General features: G+C 45.5%; 1 protein-coding gene across 3 annotated transcripts in view; it reads right to left on the bottom strand.

The window, feature by feature from the left end:
* Nucleotides 1-3,229: 3,229 nt before the first annotated feature.
* Nucleotides 3,230-18,848, bottom strand: part of LOC147100277 (D(2) dopamine receptor B-like) — a 148,897-nt gene continuing 133,278 nt past the window's right edge. For all 3 annotated transcript variants that reach the window (XM_085967799.1, XM_085967798.1, XM_085967800.1), the window contains 4 exons: nucleotides 18,216-18,412; nucleotides 15,722-15,808; nucleotides 11,925-12,264; nucleotides 3,230-6,828 (listed from right to left, as the gene is read on the bottom strand). In XM_085967799.1, coding sequence (XP_085823925.1) covers nucleotides 6,632-6,828; nucleotides 11,925-12,264; nucleotides 15,722-15,808; nucleotides 18,216-18,412 — 821 coding nt within the window. In that variant the 3' untranslated portion in view covers nucleotides 3,230-6,631. The remainder of the gene's footprint in view (nucleotides 6,829-11,924; nucleotides 12,265-15,721; nucleotides 15,809-18,215; nucleotides 18,413-18,848) is intronic.

Genomic DNA, 18,848 nt, shown 5'->3' with positions numbered 1-18,848 from the left:
CTCATGGCAAAGAGGAACTGGAAAAGCCCGCGCATCCACTTAAATACTCCCCAGACAGGAAGTGCTCCCGGCAGCCTGTCCCTGTGGGAAACAAGTTGCTGGAGGAAAGGGCCCCCGGCTGGGGGCGTCTGCTTAAACTGTCCGTGCCGCCGTGAGCAGATTATGTCCAGTGGTGGCGTGTCGCCACAATATCAAAATTGTGAATGATAGGTTTTTGTTGGGTAAGTGTATTAAAGGGTATGGGACTAAAGCGGGTAGCTGGAGTTAAGATGTAGATCAGTCATGATCTCAATGAATGGTGGAACAGGCTCAAGGGGCTGAATGGCCTCATAAGAACATAAGAACATAAGAAGTAGGAGCAGGAGTAGGCCATACGGCCCCTCGGGCCTGCTCCGCCATTCAATAGGATCATGGCTGACCCGAACTTAGACTCACGTCCACTTTCCTGCCCGCTCCCCGTAACCCCTTATTCCCTTATCAGCTAGGAAACTGTCTATCTCCGTTTTAAATTTATTTAATGTCGCAGCTTCCACAGCTCTCTGAGGTAGTAAATTCCATAGATTTACTACCCTCTGAGTGAAGAAGTTTCTCCTCATCTCAGTTTTGAAAGGGCAGCCCCTTATTCTAAGATTATGCCCCCTAGTTCTAGTCTCACCCATCAGTGGGAAACATCCTCACCGCATCCACCCGATCAAGCCCCCTCACAATCTTATATTTTTATAGAACCACTCCTGCAACGTGGAGAGGTATTATTTTGTGTTGGGGTATTCAGCAAAACATTTTCTTCTGCAATCATTTCAGGAGAACTAAGCGACAGCGAACATCTGACTCTCATTAAGGAAAAATATATATTTTAAAATCCTTTCAGTCTTGGTAGGAATAATACAACCCAACCCCCTTTTCTTTTCCTTTTGAGTTATGTTTCAAGTCAATATCTGTGGCTCTTCCAACTAATTTATTTATTTGAACATTATTACAAAATATATACAGTGAGCTAAATACATTTAATTACACGGCAGAGCAGAGAATCCGATGAATGTCTTTCTTTTCAGCTAGATAATCGGAGGTGAAATCTACAAATCCACCTTGGTTAAAAAGAGCAGGCTGGGTGAATTAATTATACCGTTATTTACATTTCAGCATTGAATTTTCAGAGAAAAGAAAAGTGCAATATTGTATCACAAAATTATGTATTTTATTTGTGATGACCAACACGAGTGCTTTAAAATGGACGCATGTGCAATATTTTCCCCAAATTTTTACTTCCTGCATTCTGTTAACTAACATGTCCTAGAATGGACACTGGTGATCATTATGTGGGTGGTTCAATTTCCGAGTTTAACGGATCGTTGTGTTTGGAGCTGGGAACTGCAGTCGACCTCCCAGGGTGTATCCACCATCCATTCTTTTTACTGAAGATGCAATGTATCTGTGATGCAGGAACCCCCTCTTGTATCCTTCCCTGCTTTCCATAGACAGAGTTTGACGCCTCTAATGTTTTGTAAATCTTATTTATGCAATCACACATATAAATGAAACCAGTTTGAATTTGAAGGGGATGTTAAGGTGTGACTCACTGAGTGTGGAGGTGGGAGAAAAGTAGTGTAGCTTGGATGGCAAGGTCTAATTGCCTATATTACCAGAACAATGCCACAGTCTAAGGATAAGGGGTAAGCCATTTAGGACTGAGATGAGGAGGAATTTCTTCACCCTGAGAGTGGTGAATCTGTGGATTTCTCTACCACAGAAGGCAGTTGTGGCCAATTCATTAAATATATTCAAGAAGGAGTTGGATATATTTCTTAAGGCTAAAGGGATCAAGGGATAGGGGGAGAAAGTAGGGACAGGGTACTGAATTTGGATGATCAGCCATGATCTCATTGAATGGCGGAACAGGCTCGAGGGGCCGAATGGCCTACTCCTGCTCCTATCTTCTATGTTTCTATATTTCTGCAGTCGTGTTCAGAAATGATTTCCTACTCTCTACTCTCTTAAACCTGGGCTAATTTTGTCTCATTTTGCCATCTATGTTTGTGCCTCCGTGAGAGTGAGACACTCATAAGTCAACTCTTGGGTTTCTCTTTCTCATCATGAATCTTGTTCCTTGGTTGGCCAACCAGGAAGTGATGTTGGCCAGTGCAGGAGAGGACATCTTGAACAGTTAGGTTTCTTCGTCGACCATGCCTGCCTTAGCTGCGGTGGGGGGGGGGGCGCGGGGGAACAGCAGGAACGTCCAAGTTGTTTTGCTTTCATGGGTTTCTTGGGTAACACCATGGAGCCACCGAGGCTGCATGTAAAGTCTAAATCAAATTCCTATTATCCTGCACATGCCTCAAGCTGCAGATACCTCCCTAGAACCTCCTTTAGCCCTACGACCCTCTGAGATCTCGGCACTCCTCCAATTCTGGCCTCTTGTGCAGCCCCCTATTTCCATCGCTCCACCGTTGGCAGCCGTGCCTTCAGCTGCCTGGGCCCTAAGCTCTGGAATTCACCTCCCTAAACCTCTCCGCCGCTCTCTTCTCCTTTAAGTCACTCCTTAAAACCTACCTCTTTTGACCAAGCTTATGGTCACCTGTCCTAATATCTCGTTATTTGGCTCGGTGTCAAATTTTGGCTGATGACTCTCCTGTGACGCGCCTTGGGATGTTTTGCTATGTTAAAGGCGCTATATAAATGCAAATTGTTGTTGTTGCCTTGGTGTCCAATAGCTGTCAGTGAGGCAACAGTACTAAGGACAACCCTTTGCAAACCTCTAAGGCCTATGATATTCAAACAGGACAATCCAGCGACAGCAGCGCAAATAGAGCTGGCCTTCATGGACTGGACTGCTGGGGTTGATGGGTAGACAGTGGCCATGTGTGTTGGCACCCCTTAAATCATGGAGTACAAATATCAGTTGATATATTTTTTTGATTTGAGCTTGGATATGTCTTAGGCTCTCTCCCTTCTCATCCCTTTACACACTGTTTCATTTTTCACGTTTCCCCCCTGAACTGTTTCTTTTAGTCAGCATTTTCATCAAAGACCCATATATTCCATCTTCACTGGTCTCCTACTGTGCTTCTGTACACAGATGCCTTTGAGAAAGATTTGTATCGTAATTATAGACATGGATTGTTTTTTGGCCCCGGCTGCTACATCGTAATTGTGGAAAATGCATTTTCTGCATCACCACCTTCATAAGCCTGACTCAATAAAGCCAAGCACAGGGACAGCAAACCATGTAAAAACATAAACCGGAGACGATATAAATTTACAGTACATTACCAAATTTCTCTAACTAGATGAGGAATTTTAACCCTTCCCCAAACGGCGGGCAAGGAGCGGAGAAACAGTTAAAATGGGGTAGCGTCATTTCCCGCTGCATTCCAACCCCATTCCCCTGTTTAACGCCACTGGTTTTGATGCTGATTGAGGTTCCTGTCTAACTCCGGTAGGAGTCTCATTAATAAATGCCACTCGGGAGGGGAGCGTTGAAGAGCAAGCATCTGCCTCTTGCCTGATAGTTTGTTGTTAAAGACTCTATGGACCTGAGGAATAACCAGTGATAGGTTAAATGTCTTCCTGCCATTTAACAGTATAGTGTGCACTCTGGTTTCTAGTTGGCATGTCTTTAGTGGCTAATGCTGGTTCTGCCACACATGGGGGTTTAGCATCTTCCTGTGACTTGTCATTATCCTCCAAGTTGGTAATTGCCTCAAGGTTGGGTTCAGTAGATCTAGACAAAATTGGCTTCTCTGTGAAGACAAGTACAATACTCAATTAATTCCTTTGGATAACAGTTGCATAGCAAAGGACGAATGCAGATGCCAGTCAGGTAGAGAATAATTTATATAGTTCAAGAAGAGCAGATAAATATTTTCATGCGCTTTCATGACTTTGCAAAAATGTTAACACTGTGAACAATGCTTTCATTATACTTTTACTATATTGGCAAACTGTTGAAAATCACTTAATGAGACTTACCAAGCAATTAGGATTTCGTGGAAAATACTGTCTTTCTTATCTAGAAGTTTGAAATGTTTGGTAATCATGTAGTTTGGTCAATCAAGTCTACTTTTTTTTCTTTTTGATTCTTTGTGGATTGGCTTTTTTGTTGTAATCGCCTTTCATCCTTGCCAATCTTCGGAGGTATTTGATATGTTCCTAGCAATCCCGGACTCTCCCTGGAATCTTAGAAACTTTGTTGACTTGATGTGTCATCCTGGTCTAAGCCTTCTCCTGTCTGTGGTTGGGTGGGGGGTAGGGGGAGCGGGCGGGGGGAGTACATTTTGTGCCAAAAGGACTCCTTTGAGGAATTGTTTGCCTAGAACAAACAATTCAACTTTTGAAAAATGTGGTCATCTTTGCATTCTGGCTTTTCTCTCTGTTTCCCACCTTCACATAGCTCAATTACTTTGCTTCCACTTGTTGAGGAAGCAAATTTGAATAATTTCAGCTAACATCTGACTGTTGGTGAACTAAGATGCTAGAGCTTGGAATAGGCAACGTTCTTGACTGCCCAGTACTGCTGGATACCTGTCTATTGTGTCCAAGCTTTTTGTCTTTGTGGACCGAGTAGGTGTGTTTTATGAAGCCCTGTGGGCCAAATGTTTAAAGCAATGCCCCTGTTAGTTTACATATATCTCAATTTGTGATGTTCTGATGCAGACGGCAGTACTAAACACGCCGGCCCCAAGGAATTCAACCAAGATAAATTAGCAGGTAAGAAATATAGGCACAAGTAAGACTGAATTGCCCAGGCTTTGAGGGCTGGGTTTCCAGGCGTACAGTTTGAATACCCCTGATCTGTATTGTCGTACTAACTGATGGTCTGAAAATCCCCTCCTTAAATCTTATCTCGGTGCTGATCTTGGCGGTCAGACACTCAGCTTTAAAATCCCGTCATGAACATTATAAATCATCAATATTTTCTTATTTTCCCAATGTTTAGATGGACAGAGGTGTTACGGACCTAAGGTGGTGCCACTGATATATTTCCATCTCATAGCTCTGTTGACGTGTAATGACGACAAAATCCTTGCAAACTACTGTGAATTTCATTAATGCCCTTTTACTGAAATCACAAAACATCATTGCCCATTTTCTGGAACTGCACCAGGCATTATGGAAGTGCAACACACTGTCATAAAAATGCCTGAAGTACAATACAACATCCCACAACCCAATGAAATAGTATAGATTATATAAAATATGATTCCAGGGAATTAATTCATAGCATCAATCGTAATCTCTAGGTGTCAATGTTGCCTCTAAATTACTCGAACTGTACTGTTGGTATTTTTCTTTCCAAATATTCTTCCCGCCATTCTGTTGACTCTTGCCAGGGTATGATTTACAGGCAATAATACCCGTTAGTACCTCACTCAAGTTTTTAAAAAGATTCATTCTCGGGATGTGGGCATTTATTGCCCATCCCGAGTTGCCCTTGAGAAAGGGGTGGTAAGCCGCCTTCTTGAGCTGCTGCAGTCCATGTGGTGAAAGTAGTCAAGTGACCATTCTTGAAATGGGCAGCTAGACCTGAGTGTCAACAGGCTTTCTGACCTTGAAGGTCTTCATCACCTCATCCAATGCTCACACCACTCATGTTTCCTGGAAGAATCCTTGGATCAGGAGTGGGAATCCTGGATGATATTTTCCCTCACTAGGAGAGGAACATTGAAACAACTTGTAGTAGACCAACTGCTGATATCAAACTATTGCAATTTATGACACTCCCAGCTTCTCTTTATTCTACATAGGTGAAAAGGGGCATGGCGAGATTTACACTTTTAACTTGACTTGGCTAGAGTTTGATCTCCGTTTAGTTTGACCTTAAGTGCATCTGGTTTGCTCACCTCTGGGAGAGCCTTATGCCATTCCTATCCTCAGTATGTAATTTCTAAGCTAGATATAAACAAACACTGACCAGTCTTAGAGCTGTTGTGGTTGGCTTAAGTGAACACTGATTCAGGGTTTTGAATCTGTTACTTGAAAACACTGCCCCAGACAACCAGTCCATAATGATTCAAATAGCAAAGACTTCCTTTGTCCAACACTAATTTCAGTGATTACATTCAAAGTATTACATAAACTCTTTACATCCTGTTGTATTGCAGTGTTGGGCCACCATCTCTCGTTGGCTTGTTGCTGGGCAGAGGTTCTTGATGCTCCAAGCTAGTGTTCTGAAGTGGGCAAGAGGAAGGTGTCCTTAAGAGTCTGATGTTTACTAATGAGAATCATTTTTTTTCCTTTTATTTACCAATCCAAAATTCACCGGTCCATTGACCCACCAGATAGTAAAGTTCACTGACCCTAAACCAATTTTTGGCAGTCATGGAGTAGTAATTACATGGAAATTTCTAGCCATGCAGATGGACTTATTTTACATCACGGTGTTGACGTTCAGTGCTGAAAGGTCAGATGACATCACGTGTAGAGAGGCACAAAGCCCCGTAGTGTCCTCAATGAATGAATTTCAGTTTTCTCCATTCCTTTTCTAATCCATAATGACACACAAGATAGATGCAGTTCGTGTTTAAAGAAGAGCATACAAGGTGTGTCATTGACAAGCAAAGCTATCACTGTACACTTTCAGGGTGGAGCTTAGAAGAAAGAAATGTGGCACAATTACATCCTTTGGGCAAGTTCTTCAGCAGTGGAGGATTTTGATGAAAGCTTTTCTGAACTCCACATTGAAGGTGGTGTAAATGATTGGGTTCACGGCACTATTGACATATCCCAGCCAGGTGAAGGCACTGTACATGGCTGTAGAGATGTAGCATTTTGTGCAGTGCATGTTGAGGATATGGGTGATGAAGAATGGCAACCAACATATAATGAAGACACCTAGAAACAAGGGAAGCAGAGATTAGTATTCAACATTGAAGACAAACTTCATTTGAAATCTGATGACACCTTTGAGGAAACTGTTTTGTTTCCAGACTCAGCTATTCAAATGTTCTCCTGGGCGGCCTCCTATCTTCCACCCTCTATAAACTTGAGCTCATCCAAAACTCTGCTGCCCCGTGTCCTAACTCGCACCAAGTCCCGTTCACCCATCACCCCTGTGCTCGCTGCCCGTATCCTAACTCGCACCAAGTCCCGTTCACCCACCACCCCTGTGCTCGCTGCCCGTGTCCTAACACGCACCGAGTCCCGTTCACCCATCACCCCTGTGCTCGCTGCCCGTATCCTAACACGCACCAAGTCCTGTTCACCCATCACCCCTGTGCTCGCTGCCCATGTCCTAACTCGCACCAAGTCCTGTTCCACCATCACCCCTGTGCTCGCTGCCCGTATCCTAACTCGCACCAAGTCCTGTTCCACCATCACCCCTGTGCTCGCTGCCCGTATCCTAACATGCACCAAGTCCTGTTCACCCATCACCCCTGTGCTCGCTGCCCGTATCCTAACTCGCACCAAGTCCTGTTCCACCATCCCCCCTGTGCTCGCTGCCCGTGTCCTAACTCGCACCGAGTCCCGTTCACCCATCACCCCTGTGCTCACTGCCCGTATCCTAACACGCACCAAGTCCTGTTCACCCATCACCCCTGTGCTCGCTGCCCGTGTCCTAACTCGCACCAAGTCCTGTTCCACCATCACCCCTGTGCTCGCTGCCCGTATCCTAACTCGCACCAAGTCCTGTTCCACCATCACCCCTGTGCTCGCTGCCCGTATCCTAACATGCACCAAGTCCTGTTCACCCATCACCCCTGTGCTCGCTGCCCGTATCCTAACTCGCACCAAGTCCTGTTCCACCATCACCCCTGTGCTCGCTGCCCGTATCCTAACTCGCACCAAGCCCTGTTCCACCATCACCCCTGTGCTCGCTGCCCGTATCCTAACACGCACCAAGCCCTGTTCCACCATCACCCCTGTGCTCGCTGCCCGTATCCTAACACGCACCAAGTCCTGTTCCACCATCACCCCTGTGCTCGCTGCCCGTATCCTAACACGCACCAAGTCCTGTTCCACCATCACCCCTGTGCTCGCTGCCCGTGTCCTAACACGCACCGAGTCCCGTTCACCCATCACCCCCCTGTGCTCGCTGACCTACATTGGCTCCTGGTCTACCACTGCCTCAAATTTATATTAATCATTCTTGTGTTCAAATTCCTCCGTTGCCTCGCCCCTCCCTATCTCTGTAACCTCCTCCAACGCTACTACCCTTCGAGAACTCTGCATTGCTCCAATTCTAGCCTCTTGTGCATCCCCAACGTCCTTCACCCCACCATTGGCGGCCGTGCCTTCAGCTGTCTCGGCTCTAAGCTCTGGCATTTCCTCCCTGAACCTCTCCGCCTCTCTCTTCTCCTAAAGGCGCTTCTTCAACCCTACCTCTTTTGTCCTACTGTCTCCTTCTTTGGCTCGGTGTCAATTTTTGTCTGGCTACACTCCTGTGAAGCGTGTTGGGATGTTTTACTACATTAAAGGTGCTATAAAACTGCAAGTTGTTGTTTAGGAACAGTTTCTGAGGTCAATGGTGTGAGATAGTTTAAAACCCCTGGGTTAATTACTAGTCCTTGTGCTGCTTGGGGAAGGAGGAATTTTGCATTGGGAATAATTGGGTTAAACAGTGGAGAAGTGAGGGTAGATGAATACTTTGGAGTTTTGCCTATCTTTGAGGATCAGGCTGTATTTATACAGAATTGTCCCTCAGGAGATTAAATGAGCTGGGCAGATTCTTGATCAGATAGGTTACATATAGTTTATGGAGCGAGTGGGCTTGATAGACTGAATGACTTTCTGTCATTCCATGAGTTCTTACATCCTACTGATTTTATTGTAGAGCCACCATGCCATCGCCATAACTTTTGATAGCCAGGCTCCCCCATGATATCATCAATCTTCAATGCTGGAAGGATTATACCTAGAGATGTAGTGGCAAATTTAGGTCTGGGTACAATGCACATCATGAATGGAATTACTTTACAAAAGAGGGGTGGGAGAATTGGGGCACACTATCACCACCCCTCGCCCCCCCCCACAATTTTTTTTTGTTGAGTTTTGACACCATTTTGTAAATTTTCCAGCATTTTGGAAATATGTATATGTGTGTGTGTGTGTGTGTATGTGTGTATTTCATATATAATCTGTATGTTTAAATTAATCAGATTGAGCACATGCTGAGGAGAGACAGGATATTGAAAGAGGTGTTCGAAGCATGGATGGAAGGTAAAAAGTTAAAGAGGGAGGAAAAGAAAGTGGGAAGCACTAACGGGGCACAAATTTCTTTACCCCCCCCCCCCCCATGAGGCGATAACCGCACCTGCCGAATTTTGCGGGAGGTTAGAGGCAGCGCTACCGGGTATCGCCCCGATCATCTGTGCCCAGAGATCATGACCTCATCTCCGGGTGCAGCGCCCTGGGAGAAAAATTTCCCCTCGCGCCCCGCAACAGCACCGGGCGATGTTACCGACTGCTGCAGGGGTCGCGAACAGTGAGGCCAGCCGCTCGCGGGGCGCCATTCAAAGGCCATCCGACATGAAAAAAATCGGCGATTTAAATTTTTTTTTTTTCTGAGTACCAGACGGGGTTGAGCGCCGCGATCGGTCAGCCCGGCTGATCGCGCAGCACTCCCGCACCCCCCCCCCCCGGTGCTCCAGCAGATGCCGAAATAAAATGCAGAGCTGGCAGCAGGGAGCCCTTCCCTTTAATTGAGGGAAGAGCCCCTGCAACGCGGCAGCGCCACGTGTGGCCACTCGTGGAGCTGCTGAGCACATCGCCCCCGGGTCGAGACATTCCCCGCCTCTCGCGCTCCTAGAGGTCAGTGGAGCCCTTGATTTAGCGCCCCACTTCCCTCTTGGAGCAAAAAATGGGAATTGCTCAAATGTTTGAAAAGGTTAGCGCCTGGCCCTACCTTTTCAAACATTTTAAACTTAGCGCCTCAAATGGCCCTCTGGGGGACTTTCTCCCCCTCTGGTTTTAAGTATAAAAACCCATCTTTTATCCCAATGTATCAGTCTGCTTATTTTAATTTTTGTAGGCAAGGCCTGGAATTATTCTCTCCCTGACAAGTATTATAACTGTATTGATTTTGTACCTCTAAATATGTTTTTAGATTACGTAAAGATTATTTCACATCTGTGGTCTTTGGTCTTGCTGAGATGATACCTATTTATTTTGTGTCTGCTCATTCAATTTTTATAATGTAGCTTAATGAATGGAATCTCTTTAATGGGGAATAAAAGTCATTTATATGTAATCACATCAGGCTGACTCCTGAGTCTAATTGAGACTGTGTAGAGAAAGCAAGGTCACAAATACAGAAACACAGTGCAGAGTATCCATTAGAACCATTGGCACGTAATGGATTGTTGTTATAGTGTCAAATCTCCTCTGTGACAGTTAACCAATTGAGCCAAATATACAGCCTTTCTACTTAAAGAAAGAAACATCCTCGAGATGTTCAAAAATGCATCACGGCCATTGAATTACTTTTGAAATGCAGTCACTGTTGTTTTGTAGAAAAACACAGCTGCCAATTTTGCTCACACTAAGGTCCCACAAACCGCAAGCGGGATATACGACTGAATTTAATCTCTTTTGGTGATGTTGGCTGAGGGATTAATGTTGGCCAGGACACTGAGGAGAAACTCCCCCTGCTGTTCTTTATTAAAAAACAAAGTGCCGTCGAATCTTTTACATCCACCTGGACAAGCAGGCGGGTGGTTTAACTTCTCATGTAAGAGATGGCACCTCACCCAAGGCAGAGGCTGAGGCTGCTGAGTCAAACTGACATGGATAGAAAGGGCTAAGGGGTGACCTAATAGTGGTCTTTCAAATTATGAAAGAGTTTTACAGTAATAGGGTAGACGTAGAGAAGATGTTTCCACTTGTGCGGGAGACCAGAATTGAGGGTCATAAGTATAAGATGGTCACTATTAAATCCAATAAAGAATTCAGGAGAAATGTCTTTACCCAGAATGTGATTAGAATATGGAAGTTGCTACCGCACGGATTAGCTGAGGGAAGCTAGATGAGCACATGAAGGAGAAAGGAATAGAAGGATGTTCTGCTGGGGTGAGATGAAGGAGGGTGAGAGGAGGCTTGTGTGGAGCATAAACACCGGCATGGACCAGTTGGGCCAAATGGCCTGTTTCTGTGCTGCCAATTCTATGTGAATGCAAGTTCTTTCTTTAACTGACTTCGCTTGAACTTTAAGATGATGACCCCTCGTTTTGGATTCCTCTACTAGATGGAAAAGTCATTTGCTAATTTCCCTATCAAATCGCTTCATTCTTTTAACACCTCCATCCAATGATCCCATAACCTCCTCATCCCGAGCGAGTGATTAGAGCTGAGATCTATTGTTGAAGCATTATTGCTAGACCTATGTTACATTTTGTAAGAAGATAGCTTGGTCACGAGGGAACGGGACTTTTTTTCCCCCCAATCCTGGGCACCAGCTGTTAGGTTTAAGCTCTTCCATATCAGTTGCAGCATTAGTGAGATAAGGTCCTTCAACTCTACTTCAGCATTGTGCTTTAGCCCAAAATTAGACAAGCAACCACCCAACCCCAATCCCCGACCACAGCAGTTTAATTTGATCCATTTCCTACATTAGTCATGCTTGTGACGCCTTTGATTGAGATTGGCAACTTAGTGCCAAATTATGAGCACTTTCTATGATGCGGGCTGCACCCAATGGGCGCTGGGTTTAGACTTTCCGAACTCATTTCGCATTGGACCCTTACAGCGAGCAGGGAGAGGGCGCTGCGACCTGGGTGTTGATGGTGAGAGGTCCACCTTCAGTAAATGTCATGGATTCCTTCCTCTCCATAGTCAGCCACGAAGCGGCACTGACCAGAGGTGAAGCATCTCGCCATTCCAGTTTAGAAGAGCAACAAGATACCAGTATGACAAATGGTGGGCAAGGAAAATGAAAGAGCACATTAGCAGCAATCCCTACTTAAAGAACTGAGTGAAGAGAGGGCAGTACTAACCGAGGACAATGGCTAACATCTGAGTTGCCTTCTTCTCCTTTTGCTGGGACAGCTTCCTTCTGCTCAAGGTCTTGAGCGAAGTTCTCGTCTTGCCGTTCGGCAGCGACTGGATTTCGAAAGGTTTGGCTGCTTTGGTTATGTCTTTGGGGTGCCCGTTCTTCTCACCTTTCACCGGGCTGTCCGCCGGTGTCGGCAGACTGGTGCTGGCGCCTTGGTTGGAGGGAGCAGGCACAGCCAGCTGGCGGTTGACCACTGCCGTTTTGAGCTTGGGCTTCTCCAGTGGGGGGCTGGCGGACGACATCATCTCCATCTCCATCTCGTCTTGGTGGTTGACCGCTTCCTGGACCAGGATCAAATATCCCAAAACAAAACCAAATAAATATGCAATGTGCATGTTAGGCCACTGAAAATAAATGCCAGTAAGAATGACCCTGTGAGGACATTGAGTAGGAATTCTACACCAAGATAACACATCATTTTTTTTTAAAAGAAGATCAGGAACAGGAGTAGGCCATTCAGCCCCTTGAGCCTGCTCCGCCATTTAGTTAGATTGTGGCGGATCTGTACCTCAACTCTACTTTCCCACCCTAGTTGCATAGCCCGTGATACTCTTTCCCAACAAAAATCTATCAATCTCAGTTTTGAAAGCTCCAATTGTCCCAGCATCTGCAGCCTATTGGGGGAGAGATGTCCAGATTTCTACTACACTGTGTGTGAAAAAGTGAAAAAGATGATGTCCCCTTGTTCTTGATTCTCCTCTCCAGAGGAAATAGTTTCTCTGCATCTACCCTATCGAATGCTTTTAACAATCACTTCTCAATCTTCTATATTCAAGAGAATACAAGCCAAGTTTGTGCAACCTGTCCTCATAACTTAGCCCTCTAAGCCCTGGTATCATTCTGGTGAATCTGCGCTGCACCCCCTCCAAGGACAGTATATTCTTCCTGAGGTAACCCTCCAGGATTGCCCAGGAGTCTCCTGGAATAGACGACAACTCTCCCGGGCACTGCTGCTAGCAACCCGGGAGAAAAGCCGAGCGTAGTACTCATTGAAACTTATAAATTTCTGACAGGATTGGACAGACTAGATGCAGGAAGGATGTTCCCGATGGTCGGGGAGTCCAGAACCAGGGGTCACAGTCTAAGGATAAGGGGTAAGCCGTTTAGGCCTGAGATGAGGAGGAATTTCTTCACCCAGAGAATGGAATTCTCTACCACAGAAGGCAGTAGAAGCCAATTCATTAAATATATTCAAGAAGGAGTTAGATATATTTCTCAAGGCTAAAGGGATCAAGGGATATGGGGAGAAGGCAGGGACAGGGTACTGAAATTGGATGATCAGCCATGATCGCATTGAATGGCGGAGCAGGCTCGAGGGGCTCCTGCTCCTATCTTCTATGTTTGTATGGCGTTTGTGCTTGCATACTTCCTTCACCCACTCTGGCGCTGGCTTCCAGTTCTAGAAACTTCTCACACGACATCTGCTGCCGCAAAACTGCCAGCAAAGACACTCAATGCAGTGACATTTGCAAATGTCGCATGATCAGATGTCACATGATCAGATGTCACATGACTAAAACCTCCAGGAACTCATCCAACCAAAGTTTGCAACCCTTCCTGAGATACGGTGCCCAGAACTGAAGGCAGTACTCCAGACGGGGTCTGATCAAAGCTCTGCAAAATTGACTAGTTACTTATTTGAAAATTATCATTTAACAAACAACTCCTTTATTTCCTCAGTTTCTTTTTATCCCATTCTCCTGAAACCAATGGCTGTACTAGGCTGCAGTATCACAGGTAGCCCTCGGATATCTCGCCCAAATGGCCATTTTTCACGTGTGATCCTGGACAGTACGTGTTTGCAAGCTATTTGACTGTGGGAGGGCATTACAGTCAAACCCAGTGCTATCCTCAGCCAGCAGACACACTTCCCAGCAGAAGTCACTGAATAATGTTCGAGGTGCAGGGGACATAGAAAGCCAGCTCTGATATTAACTTTACTGTTGCTTAGGCCCTAAGCTCTGGAATTCCCTGCCTAAACCTCTCCGCCTCTCTACCTCTCTTTCCTCCTTTAAGACGCTCCTTCAAACCGACCTCTTTGACCAAGCTTTTGATCACCTGCCCTAATTTCTCCTTATGTGAGTGTCATAATTTTGGTCTTATAACACTCCTGTGAAGCGCCTTGGGACGTTTTACTACATTAAAGGCGCTATATAAATACAAGTTGTTGCTGTTGTTCAGTAGCAGCTGAACTATTCTGAAACAGTATTCATACATCCCTTAAAAGTTTTTTTAAAAACAAGTAATTTGTTTTTCCCGACGGTTTTTCTGACTGCAGGACAGAAGCCAGGAATTTACAAGCAGCCGCCAACCTACAGAAAGGTCACTCAAAATTGATCTTGGGGTGTAACTCGCCAGACCATGTCCCCACAAGAATTGTCTGAGCAGCAGAATTAAAGGGAAAGGCCATGTTAAACACCGCTCCATGTTTGCAACTAAACCATCACACGCATACTACGGCGGTCTGACAACTCGTGAGCAACAACACGGGAGATCAGCTAGTAAGGTGCTAAACAGTAGAGAAAAGGAAAACCTGGAGCACTGCTATAACAGGCACAGGCTCAAACTGTGACAAGTGTAAGGCCGATTTCAGGAACTTACCCCGCACAAACAGTGATTTAACTATTGGAAAGGAGTTTTGAGTAGAATATTGAAGGCAAGATGTCTCATTAAAGAGACAGTGGGATGCTGTGATTGGGGTGGGGGGAGACTGTAGGTATTTCCAGATGGATGGGCAAAGGGAGACTGAATAATGCTTCTTATCAATATTTCTTCATGCAATCCTGTGAGTGGGCTTTAACGTACTGATATTGAGCTGCTGTTCACTAAACAGGGACAGAATGTAATCTATTCAGCAGTGAGTTGTGTACAAAACGTTGCAGACACTGAAAAAATATACTTTCACAGGGATGGGGGGGAGTGGTTCAGTTATCTGGGGAGACTGGAGAAGCTGGGATTGTTCTCCTTGGAGCAGAGAAGGTTAAGGGGTGATTTAATAGAGGTGTTCAAAATTATGTGGGCTTTTGATAGAGTAAATAAGGAGAAACTTGTTTCCAGTGGCAGGTGGGTCGGTAACCAGAGGACACAGATTTAAAATAATTGGCCAAAAATCCAAGAGGGGAGATGAGGAGAGTTTTTTTTACGCAGCGAGTTGTTGTGATCTGGAATGCGCTGCCTGAAAGGGCGGTGGAAGCAAATTCAATAATAACTCTCTAAAGGGAATTGGCTCGCCAGATAAAAAGGAAAAATTTGCAGGGCGATGGAGAAAGAGCGGGGGAGTGGGACTAATTGGATAGAATCTTTCATAGAGCCGGCACAGGCACGATGGGCTGAATGGCCTCCCTCTGTGCTGTGCGATTCTACTTTTAGAGCATTACTTTTAACATAGAGTTCGGATACCGTGACACTTTTACACTGATGCAATGTTCTAGCTGTGCAGGGACACAAAAGGAGCAGGAAGTCCCGGGAGACCCAAATTAACATATTTGGTCATGAGGAGAAAGATGGTCCCGCCTGTGCTTACCTAATGTTTAAAAACTAGCCAATCTACTATTCTGCATGTGGGCCCAAATAAGCATGCACTGAGCGCCTTCATCGGTGATATCTGGGCGACCCACAGTGATGCGCAGTTAGCAGTATAACTTGGGTTTTCCACCTGGATATCGCACTGGTCTGAGTTTGGTAGCTGGGGGCGCAAGTGCAATAAGTCAACAAGGTGGTAGAATTATTGACACTCACCACTTTCTTTTTATTGACAGGGAAGCTCCCGTTTGACTTCACGATGACTGTGCACAGCTTCACATCCTCTGGGTGAGTACATTTATCCTAAATATACAAATATAAAACGCTTATTCCAGCAGCGAAAGCATCTTGTGAACATTTTTTTTTCTCATTTTGCACTTTTTCCCTACACATTCCACCATCTAATTTGTAAGTTACTTTGACATCTTAAAAACATTAAAAGTACAAAGTCCTGATACCCGGGATGGCAGGAATGACGTATGAAGAGAGATTCGGTCGATTAGGCTTATATTCGCTGGAGTTTAGAAGAATGAGAGGGGATCTTATTGAAACTTATAAAATTCTAACAGGACTGGACAGACTAGATGGAGGAAGGCTGTTCCCGATGGCGGGGGAGTCCAGAACCAGGGGTCACAGTCTAAAGATAAGGGGTAAGCCATTTAGGACTGAGATAAAGAGGAATTTCTTCACCCAGAGAGTGGTGAACCTGTGGAATTCTCTACCACACAAGGCAGTTGAGGCCAATTCATTAAATATATTCAAGAAGGAGTTGGATATATTTCTTAAGTCTAAAGGGATCAAGGGGTATGGGGAGAAAGCAGGGACAGGGTACTGAATTTGGATGATCAGCCATGATCTCATTAAATGGTGGAGCAGGCTCGAGGGGCCGAATGGCCTACTCCTGCTCCTATCTTCTATGTTTCTATGTTTCTATTAAAGTAATGGGAAATGAGACATTGGATAACGGGCTCTTAAAGTGATTCATGAATTACTTTGGAGTGCAGAGTTGTCACGTTGGCAAATGAGGCAGCGATTTTGTGAAAAGTAATATCCCACAAATGGAAATGAGATGAATGACCAGGTAATGTGTTTTTGGTACTGATGTTTAGGGAGGAATTTTGGCTAGAACACCGGGAGAATTCTCTGCTCTTCAAATAGCACCATGGGATCCATTTAACGTGCAATTGAACCATCAGGGCCATAGAGGCAGCACCTTGGTTTAATATCCTGACTGAAGAATGTTCCCTCCAGCAATGCAGCACTCCCTCATGTAAGAAATCATGAATTGGAAGAAATAACTTGGGACAAAACAGTCTCTTCCGACTGGTGTTAGAATAACTGGATGGACGCTTAGGGCTGGATTTTCATTCAGCAGTCAGGAAGGAGGCGGGACTACAATTTTCAGGTTTTAGTCCCGCCTCCATCGAGATGCAGCCAATCCACGTGATTTTCCCTTGATTGATCTTGTTGAGCCCGCCCAGCGGGCTCAGCAGGCCAATTAAGGGCCATCCAACAACAGGTGACGTCACAGACTGAAATTTCATCTGTCAAGACACGTTGGCAGATGAAATATCAGCGTTTCACTGCTGTTTGAAGCTGTCAAACACTGACAGTCTTACTTCTAACCTGAGTCCTTCTACGCAGACTCAGTTAGAACTCTCGCCGGCACTGAAAGCTGCAGGCTGTTTCTTTTGACAGCTCGCAGCCATTCAGCTTTCAGTGCCGGCTGAATGATGGACTCCCGATGCCTAGAGGAAGAAAGGCTGTTAAGGTAAGTACAGGTAATTTAAACTTCTTTACACACTTTAGACACACCAAACGCACTTACCTTTGCACTCATGCACCCATCACTCACCTGAACACCGTCATCTCGACCCCTCCAAGTCCTTCAACCCGACGGCCCACCTGCTCTAACCTGGCGTGGTTTGGAGCCGTCAGGAATCCCACACGACACCCTTCAAAATAGGGATTAGGCTAAAAATTGCCTGTTAACTACCTGTTAACAGGCAGTTAATTGGCACTAATCCCTTCCCGCCTCAGGTCGGCGGGTCCCAGTGTGGGGCGGGTACCCGCCTCCTTTGAAACTTACGTGGAGGCGGGTTTTGGGCAGGATGGTGTCGGGACCCCCGAATTCGGGATTTTTGCCCCCCCCGCACGCCTAAAAGCCCGCCTCACAGCACACTGAAATTCAACCCCTTAGACTTTGCTGATGTTCTCGGTTCCCTGCGGATGTTCTAACATTCTGCACCGTGGCGGTGACCTTGTTTCCAGACCAGCTGTCTGCTGTTTGTGTGCCAGAAAGGTTGTTGACTGTATCTTTGATGATCTACCCTCGACCCGCCCCTAAAAAGAGAGTAAAAGAGATATCTAAAGAGCTTTCAGCACAGACGGTGAAGGGAAGGGAAGAGCTGTTCGGGCACCCCAGCCGTCTGTCTGATCGGGACCGGTACCAGCTGCTTGTCACGGTCGTATGTCTATCTTGATTGCGTGTTGTACTTAACTTAAACTGCCGCTCTTTAATAAAAAGCCTTACAACTCCTAAGACCCTTTGGGTAATGTGCGTGTGACCTGTGACCCAAATCCTACACTCAATACCACACTGGAGTGGCAGCCAAGACTATGCCCCTAAATCCTTGGACGGGGCTTGAACCCGGAACCGTACAGGAAAATTGGGCAAGTATGCAACGATCGCCCTGCGGCAACAATTTACCTTTAATGGCGCCTGGATTTCCGACTCAAACCTGCTGCTCCTCTTCGTGTTCACGCGCTTTCTCCTTTTCCGCAGCACTACGTAAATCTGGACGTACACCAGCAGTGTGACAATGAAGGGGATGTAAAATGAGAAAATGGACGAGTAGACAACAAAGTCAGGACTGATAATGATGCAGATGGTATCGTCCCTGGTGTCTGTAATTTAGAAATGATTCAAAGATTATTCACACTTACACTGAACGGAACTGTTGCATAATATTGCTCCGAGTTTGGCTCATTGGTGCAAAAAGGAACATCAGTGACTACTGTTGCTAGGCATTCATTATTTTCTAATCTAGAAATCCTCTTGGCCGTGAACAACAGTTGCATCTGCTCAGCATCTCCTCCTGTCCATAATTTCAAAGTAAAGTCGGCCGGTGTACAAAACTCTTGTCTTTTTCATTAAAATCAGCAATGAGGCGTTTCAACACCCCTCCCTTCCCCCCATGAAAGACTTGCATTTATATCACGCCTTTCAGTACCTCAGGACGTCCCAAAGTGCTTTACAGCCAATGAAGTACTTTTTGAAGTGTAGTCACTGTTGTAATGTGGGAAACGCGGCAGTCAATTTGCGTACAGCAAGCTCCCACAA

The sequence above is a fragment of the Somniosus microcephalus genome, chromosome 26 (genome assembly GCF_052327205.1).
Source record: "Somniosus microcephalus isolate GS21.2 chromosome 26, FLI_Smic_1.0, whole genome shotgun sequence".
Classification (NCBI taxonomy): Eukaryota; Metazoa; Chordata; class Chondrichthyes; order Squaliformes; family Somniosidae; genus Somniosus; species Somniosus microcephalus.
The sequence above is the reverse complement of the archived record's forward strand: the minus strand, read 5'-3'. Positions and strand labels throughout refer to the sequence as shown.